Source organism: Monocercomonoides exilis, assembly GCF_001643675.1.
Source record: "Monocercomonoides exilis strain PA203 chromosome Unknown scaffold85-41464, whole genome shotgun sequence".
Lineage (NCBI taxonomy): Eukaryota > Preaxostyla > Oxymonadida > Polymastigidae > Monocercomonoides > Monocercomonoides exilis.
The window spans coordinates 5,148-14,196 of NW_027150630.1; the positions used below are offsets into that span (position 1 = coordinate 5,148).

General features: G+C 32.9%; 2 protein-coding genes across 2 annotated transcripts; both read left to right on the top strand.

The window, feature by feature from the left end:
• Positions 1 to 1,761: 1,761 nt before the first annotated feature.
• MONOS_18458 (uncharacterized protein) lies at positions 1,762 to 3,046 on the top strand (the record flags this gene model as incomplete). Its single annotated transcript, XM_067871481.1, has 2 exons — positions 1,762 to 1,831; positions 1,890 to 3,046. The coding sequence occupies 2 exons, from the start codon at positions 1,762 to 1,764 to the stop codon at positions 3,044 to 3,046; spliced, it is 1,227 nt and encodes a 408-aa protein (XP_067718577.1).
• Positions 3,047 to 3,247: 201 nt separating this feature from the next.
• On the top strand, positions 3,248 to 4,030 carry MONOS_18459 (uncharacterized protein; the record flags this gene model as incomplete). Its single annotated transcript, XM_067871482.1, has 1 exon — positions 3,248 to 4,030. The coding sequence occupies one exon, from the start codon at positions 3,248 to 3,250 to the stop codon at positions 4,028 to 4,030; it is 783 nt and encodes a 260-aa protein (XP_067718578.1).
• Between the last annotated feature and the right edge of the window lie 5,019 nt (positions 4,031 to 9,049).

A 9,049-nucleotide genomic window follows, 5' to 3' on the forward strand; every position in this document is an offset into this window, starting at 1 on the left:
ATCAATATATATGAACAAAACAGAAATAGAATTAAACCTTTACGAAGGTTAGGGTTAGGGTTAGGGTTAGGGTTTACTCAATTCGTAACCCGATGGTCCCGGCGATTTTATAGGACATTTTATAGGAAATTAGAAAACTCGATTTTCACTTTTTTTTGAGATGGACCTTCATGTCACAATATGATGTTGTACTACTTGCAGTGTTACCATATTAGTGTATCCCAACTGGATTTGAAAAGTCCTTCATTTTCGGAAAATTTCTGTTGAACCCAAATATTTCACTTTTTTCATTGTTTTTTATCTGTATCTACAAGAAAGTGAGTGACATTGTTCCAATTGTGTATAAATAGTACATCAGCCATCAACATACACTTTGATACAAGATGGAATGGGATCTGTTCATATCTTGATTTTATAAGAATTTTTTATAAATTTTTTTGAGGTCAATTTTTTTAATCAAAAAATTTTTTCTCGATGAGGAAAAATGTGAGGCACCTGAGACTTTACCAGCGTGTACAACATGTGATTTGTGAATTTTTGAGATGGGGGTGTTTTTGAGAAAAATGAAAATTTTGACATTTTTTCATAAGTCAAGTCATATGTCAGGTTAATGATAAAAAGTTGAAAATATCAATTTTTGTGAAAATATTTATTGGAAGCTGATAATTCACTAAAAGTTCGGATAATTCGCGAATAGTCCGCTGAATTTTTCTCGGGCCAGATTGGTCTGGTTAGTGAGAAAATGTCATATGAAGATTTTGACTGAAAAAGTGGTGATCTTAGATCAACGACCGAAAAATATGGGGTCTCAGATTCCTTTGATAATTGGCAGGTGGCAAGGACGTGGGCCCCTTATAAACATACTCGAATCTAAATTTTTCTACCGAGCGGTTGTGGCAGGGCAGTGCGGACAAGTTGGTCATTTTGACTGAAAAATCGAAAAATTTTTTTCTCGAAAATTTCAAAGTCAATATAAAATATGATTAAACACATGAATATGCATTGTAATGTTGTATATTGGTGATTTTTGGTTGGATACGCTTATCTGTAGTTAGGTTAGGGTTATAGGTGTGGTTAGATGAGTATTTGCCACAAGAAAATACCGTTTTTTAATAGCTGTACAATTTTTAATAATTCTTGTTAATTAATATTTTCATTTGAATTTTCAAAAAAAACTTCATTTTTTTTCCTTTGAACAATTCATGATCCCAAATATAATTAATTTTCCAAATATGCTCAAAAATGACAAAGTCTTTTTGTGTTTCGTAACTGCAGAATGGAATCCAACAATCCTTTTCGTCATTTGTTTGAATCCAAAAATAATGATCACTTATGTTTGAAATTGTTTTATTTCTTTTTCATTTTGATTTTGTAACAATAAAACGGTATTGATATAATCTCAATCATTTGAAGGCAAACGAGAAATTAACCTCGGCAAATATCTTCATTTCAATACGTTTTAACATTTATCAACACTTTTTATTTTCGTTTCACTGATAATCACTTTCATGAAAAGCAATTTTGTTTATTTGATTTTTCTGATAAACAATGCATATAAACACAAAAACTGAGAATCTCTTTTGAATATCTATGAATCAATTAGTTTTCTTAACTGAAGAACAAAAGCTAATAGTTTTGAAGAAACAATTGGAATAATATGTGATTCGATCTGCAAATAACACGAAGACTTGTTTCATTTTGATAGAAACGAAATTGAATGCAAAGCTTTATCAGACATAGAAGAAAATTGTTTGTGTATCTATGTTATATGCATCAAATAAACAATATAACTTTTCTGATTATGATAGCACAACAGGGAAAAAATTCAACAGTTTGTTATCATTAACATATGATCTGCATTTTTTATTATTCGTTTTATATATTTTAAGAGCTTCTCTGTCAAAGGAAACAAGGCGCGCTTGAAAGAAACAAAGAAACTGATGAACTCGATGGAGCAATATTATCTCCCTCTCAGCCTGGATTCTTCACACCTCCTCCTTCGACCCCGCTTTCTCCTCCACTTTCTCCTCCATTTTCTCCTCCATTTTCTCCTTCTCGCACAACATCAATCAACATTCCTATGAGCCCTTTGAGAGAGTCGGCAACCCAGCAGATCTACAAAGAAGTCATATCAGCTCCAATGCTTTACAGGCCGTGCGACCTCTTTTCGAAGTTTCGAGTGGCAAAGGAAAAAGAAAAAGAAGCTGAGGAAGAGGAAGAAGTGAAAGAATCTTCAATAACAAGATGGCTTTTGGAATTGACGAATGGAGAAGAAATTCCAAAGCTGGATTTTTATTCTTCAACACTGAAGGAATTACCGGTTCAACAATCATTGGATCATTTGACTTCTTATGCGCACAAATCTCCATATCCTAGACCGCTTCATGTTTCAAAAAAAGAAAACCTTACTGAGAATTGTTTAAGTTACTTGGAATCAACTAATATTGAGGAGGAGCAAATTGAGGAAATCACAACAAACAAAAGAACAAAGTCAAGAAAGCCAAAGATTGGATTAAGATCAAAAACAAAATGGAGGAGAAAATCAACAGCAACAAGTTCTGTTATTTCGGATTGTGAATCAGTCAATTGGCAGGGGTTGAAAAGTGCAAGTGTCTCTGCAAGTTCAGCAAGTTCTTCAAGTTCATCTTCTGAAGAAAGGATTTTTCTAATGACTTCGATGACTGCACACAATCTTCACATAATTGCATTGATAACTGTGAAAAATAATGACAAAGAAACATCTCAAAAAAATTGCTGTTTGGAATCATTTGACAGTTCTGTGACTATGAGGAAAGCAAAATCAATTTGCTTGGAAAAGCTTTCAAGGCTTGATGAATGGAATGCAGATGAAACTGATAGCTTTTCTTTCGAAGAAGAAAATGAACAAACAAACGATGACATTCATCATAGTGACATCGATTCAGAAACCGAAACAACATGTTCTTTCAGTTGCAAAGATCTGGAGAAGGAGCAAAATGATTCAAAAGCAACAGAACGCCAAAAGGAAGAATTGAATGTTTCAAATGTTCAGAAAAAAGGAAGGTGAAGGCAAAGATGGTGAACGTGTCTTCCAATCAATGCAGGATATTGAAGTTACGTAAAAATGTGTATTGGATGATGAAGAGCATCATGTTATTGTGGAACAAAAATTAAAGCAGTTGGAGCAAAAAAAGAATCAATCAAGGATATTGACACATTTGATGAAAACTTTCGGATAGTCAAAAGCTTAAACGATTTATATGGCAAAATGAACACAAAAGATTTATCTCCTCTTCCACAAGCTTCTTCTTATTCAAATTCTGCTCTTTCATCTCCCAGATACGTATATGACTCTCCAACGTTGTTCTCTGATGTGCTGAGAACATTTTCAAAAGAAGAATTGACTCCATACACAGAAGAAGGTCTGCCATTTAAGGAAGAAACAATTAAATCTCATTTGTGGGCTTTTCGTATGTATATAGATTATTGCAAATCCTTCCATAAGCAAGCTTGGCCATTGCAGCCAGATGCAATGTACGGTTTTATAAAATTACTTGGAATTGCCGTGGGATATTCATTTGAAACAGTTTGTGGAAGTATTAAGTATGCCTTGTATGCTATTTCTGAAACACGAACTGGTGAACCTGTTAGCAGTAAAGTCAAACTGAAGGTCTCAAGAGCAGAGAACGAGATACTGATTTACAAGGAGAAAAGAAGAAAGAAAGGACTTCCCACATCTCTTCATGAAAATGATGTTACAAAATGGCAGAAGCATCCTTTAATTGTTTCGGATTTGCAGTGGATATTAGACTGCTATCCAGATTGGGTCATAGAGAAACCACGCGAAGCCTCTCTGTTTTTATTCGCTATGTCTACTGGCGCTCGAGCACAGACTTGCAGTCAAATCAAACTGAAGGATATAATCAGAGTTGTTTCAATGCCTAACACAACTTTCGTAAAGGTTACGTTCAATTTGGAATGCACCAAGACCGCAAGCGGAGACGACCATTGCGTGACGATTGAAGGGAATATTGCGGAAAAAACAACATGAATGTAATCTGGTGGTTGGAGCAATTCTTAACAGAAGAGTACGGCTTATCATTGACTCGATTCAATAAATGGGATCTGAAGGAATTGGAATATCAAAAACTGTGGAATCTCAGAAAAGGAGCAATGAGGGTACGATTGCAAAAGAGAGCATCAATGGCGGGATATCCAGAAAGGTTATTCGGATTTCATTCCTTCAGGTCCGGTTTTATGTGTTCTGCGCTGATGAAAGGAGGGAAAGATACAAAACAAAGAGAATCAGTGATTGAAGCAACAGCATTAGTGGGCAATTGGATGACAGGTTCACCATCACAATGGGATTACATCAAGGAAGTGGAAAAGTCAACTATCGTGTCCAATAGATTAGTTCTTCCAAAGGAATTGTTAGAATCAGATGAGTATTTCGATGAATCACTCACGCATCCCAAAGTTTACCACAATATTGAAATGAAAGAACCATCTTGGACAGAAAGCTCCATCATTTCTTCGTTCGATTTTTATGTGCTTGAGATAATAAAGGCAGCCTGCAGTGAACAGCACTACCCTTACAGTTGTGTAACAAGATTAAACAGAATGGCAGCGAGAGCGTTTCTTCATGAACGAAATGTTCAATATTCTTCGAAAGAGTCGGTAATGAAACTTTCAAGAGAAGAGATCTTAAAGACTTTGTTGATTGATAAAAATGTGACTTCAGCTGTCAAAATTTATATTGAAGGAATAAAAGATTATCTGAACGGTGATAAAAGGCTTATCTTTAAAAAGCCGAAAAGGAAAGTGCTTTTGAGGGAGAATCGTCCGGTCAATGCCGTAATGGGAACCAAAAGCAGACGCAGATGGACTGTTCAAGAAGACAAAATACTGATGAAAATGTTCCTGCAACATAAACCGTTCCAGGAAATAAGCAAGAAACTGACAGACAGAACGTGGAATTCTTGCAGAGATAGAATCATCAATATAACGAAGAATCAAGCGAATTACAATTTCACAAAAAAGATGTCAAAATATGAAGAATATGTCATTGAAAACAAGTTGAAGGAAAAAGAAAAAAAAGCAAACTGTTAGGGATTACAATCATGATCAAATGAAACGTTTGAATAATCTAGCAAATTCACAGTATGATTCTTGATTCTCATTTCATTCGAACTGAAAAAAATCCATAAATTTTCTACGTTGCTCAGTTCACAAACTTCAACAATCAGCTCACGTTTTTGAAAATTTGAATTGTTCTTTTCAAACATGAATTTAATCTGGAAGATTGCAATTAAAAATGTCAGTTTCAAATTTGAAAAACGTTTGATAATGACAATGAAGAGGTTAAAAATGCTTTGTTTGTGAGATAATTAACAAATGATATCATTCAAACCTTTTCTTTGAAACGAATGAAGATTTAAATTCCTTGAAAGCACATTCGAATTATGAAACATTTACAAAACAGAAAAATCTTCAGAGCTGCCCAACTGATTCTTTCAACAGCAAAAATGCGAATGATAATGTATGATGAAAAGAATAATGGAGGAAAACAAAACTGGGTTGATTGTGAATGACGAAAGAGGTGCAACAGAAAAATGAAGTGATCAGATGAATGAACATTGCGCTCAGAAAAAATTCAGATTAAAGAAAACAACACGTGTGCCATATGCCTTCAAGTGAATTTGACAACGATGAACATTGCATGACCGATGATGCATAATGTTTGTTAACATCACCAAAATTTGTATGACTCAGAAATTCAGATTTAATCAAGAACTTTTATAGGAATTTTCTGCAATTGGAAAAAGTTCATATAAGAAGGAATGGAGTTTTTATTTGGAAAAATAGTATTTCATAGTCAATTTCCTTATTTTTATTAATATAGAAATAACTTCAACATGAAAATTACAAATAAAAAGGAATAAATGGATATTTATCTTAATTGGATAACGTGAATCAAAATTTCAATAAATAACATTGAAAACAAGGAAATTTGACATGTTCAATCAAAGCTTGCAAAAAAAAGGTGATTGGAAAGTCTTGGGTTCAATGATGCAAATGATAAATCCACGCATTCATTGAAACATATGGCAATCTTTAGCTGTGAAAGATTCAACAAATTGAAAAGATTTCATAAATTGTTTTCATTCATTTGTTTATTCTTATTACATTGTGGCAATTTTCTTACGATGATCAGAATCTCACAAATAGAAATTGAAAGGAAAAGTGAAAGGATTGAATTCTTCATAATCATTAAACACCGCGATTTGTAGTGCCAAACGTGAAATGAAAAAAATAAAACATCTAAATGCTGGTGAAGCACTCATTGACTATCATTTATTTCCTTTGTAAAATAGAAGAACTCTATTTGTTTGGTAAATAAACGAACAATTTGAAAAATCCTGAATTTGTTCATGATCCACTTATAACATTCACAGAAAAAGAGAAAATGGATGCTAATTTTTGATCAGAGTGGAAGAGGTTCCTTTTTTGAACTCGAAAAAATTTTGGCAACCAACAAGATAGAAATAATTGAATTCAACGTTGAATAATGGATATGATCGCTTGAAGAAAGAAAGTTTTATCCTAAACAACAATTTCCTCTTGAAAATTGTTTGCTGTTTCAAATCATGAAAGTGAATAGTGTGCTTAATTCTTTCAATTGAAGTTTTGTTTTTATTTCTTATAAATCATAAAAAAAACGTCTATTTTATCTTTGAATGAAAAAATCTCAACAAAATATCATCTATTCTGATATCTCTAATTTTCCTTATTAATTAGTTTTCAAATTCGAAAATATTCTTTTGAACTTTGTATCAATTTGATGATTTCTTCTCTATGAATCGAAAGCTATTAGAAATTCATTTTTTGTCGAACAGAAGAAGATTTATTTATTGTTAGCAGGAGTTTGAATGGATTTTATTTCTGTTGTTTCATAAATGATGATGATTTTTTATTTTGTTTTCTTCCATATAATGAAATAAGCTTTGATTATTAAACAACAATAATAATCCTTTACAAGGATGTAATGTGCATCGATATTGTGGAATGAAATAACATATTAAACAAATGAAGAATTAGACAATATGAATCAAACTTATTTATTGGAAGAAGCATGAATAAAGGAAGAAATAAAATTGCAATGATTTCAATGAGGAAAAAACTGAAACTTTAAAACTAATAAACGGAGATTGACTTTTGAACAGATCAATTTTTTTGATGGATTATTGATGGAAATATCTAAGAAATGGAGAACGTGTTGCAGCTTTTCGTTAAGTGATGAAAAAGTTGAATAATTTTCAAAAATTGTTCGATGAAAATGGAGGAGATTAGCTTTTCGCAGCAAAGAGGATTTAGCAATTGAACAGAAAGAAGTCTATGATAAAACTGTTGAAGAATAAAGGAAAGGTTTGAAGTTTTTGTTTAATTTCAAATGTGATTATTTTCATGACGCAATTTTTATGTGAAAACATATTAAAGTTGTGAAGGAAATTGATTTCACTTTATTTGGTAAACATTTTGGAAAAAAATAAATTTTATTAAAAGAATGAGCATTTTATTTTGTTTTGAACCATTTATTCGAATTTGTTTGGTCATATACGGGACCTTGAATGATATCGAAAATGTTAATGAAAGATGAGCTGAATGTTTGATTATAATAAGCAAATTTATACATATGAGCGAAATGAATGTTAGCCATATTTTAAGGAATTATTATTTTGAATTAAAAGTTTGTACAAATTGGAAAACAATTCATTGAAAATATTGTTATGATTGATTTTATTTTTATGTCACTCGAACCGATAGTTTCAATATGACTAGGAATGGTTTGCATTCAACATTTGTTTCGAAGTGTTGATTCATTTTAATTTGATGATCAAAATTGTAATTAAGAAAAGCGTATGAAAAAATAGAATTGTATTTAAAGCATTTTTCAGTTATGAAAGCAAAATGAAAAAGTACATTCATTTGGAAAAGAATTATGCAGCTGTGAAATGCAATGATAATTGCTAAAGCAAACAAACATTGAAGATCAAAGGCATTTTGTTCGAGGAAATATAAAAGAAGAAGCATTTACGGAAGACGGAGAAAGGAAGAAACAGAAAGGACAATGTTTGCTGTCTATTGTTAAACATTAGTGCACATTAATATTCATCTGTTGTGTCATAACAATTTCGGAATGAACAGCTAAACAGATTTTGAATAATTATGACATCCAAAGAGAAAGAAGAAAAGCATACGATTATTTACAACGTTGCAAACGTTCAGTGAAAGATAGTGACTGTGTTTAATGAATATTCACATGAGTGTGATTGTTTGCTAAAGAATGAATGAAAAAAACATCAATAAATATTATAAAAAACAATTAAGGGATTTTTGATAATTTTTATGAAAAAATATTTTTAAAAAAATATAATTTTAAAAATAAAAATTTAAAAAAATATAAATCAAAAAATTAAAAATTGAAACTAATAGCGCTCCCCTAAGCTCGACGAGCAAAAGTCTAAGGAGCGAGCACGAAATGCGAGCGAAGCGAGCATTTTGTGCGAAGCGACGTGACTTCGGCTCGGAGAGAGTGGGGAGCGCCTTGCAACGCTGTCCTATCACTCTCTCCCCCATTCACACACACTCTGCATGTGTTTTGAGTGTAAGTTTTGTGTTTATTTCGGCTGAGAAGGTCTTTTCTCTCTGAAAGGGCCCTCTCACCCGAAATATCACTCAACACCAAATAGAGTGTGTTTTTCTTTTTCGATAAAAATTACAAAATTTGTGTTGATAGCTCCCTGGCTCCTGTGGCCTGCACAGCAGGCCACACCACTCACCGCGCCCTCCCCGCCCCGCAAAAAAAATAATATGAAAAATTCGGTTATTTCAGTGAAATGACTGAAAAGAGCCTAGGGCAGCGCGCAGCGCGTTCCTTCCGGCTCGGAGAGAGTGGGGAGCGCCTTGCAACGCTGTCCTATCACTCTCTCCCCATTCACACACACTCTGCATGTGTTTTGAGTGTAAGTTTTGTGTTTATTTCGGCTGAGAAGGTCTTTTCTCTCTGAAA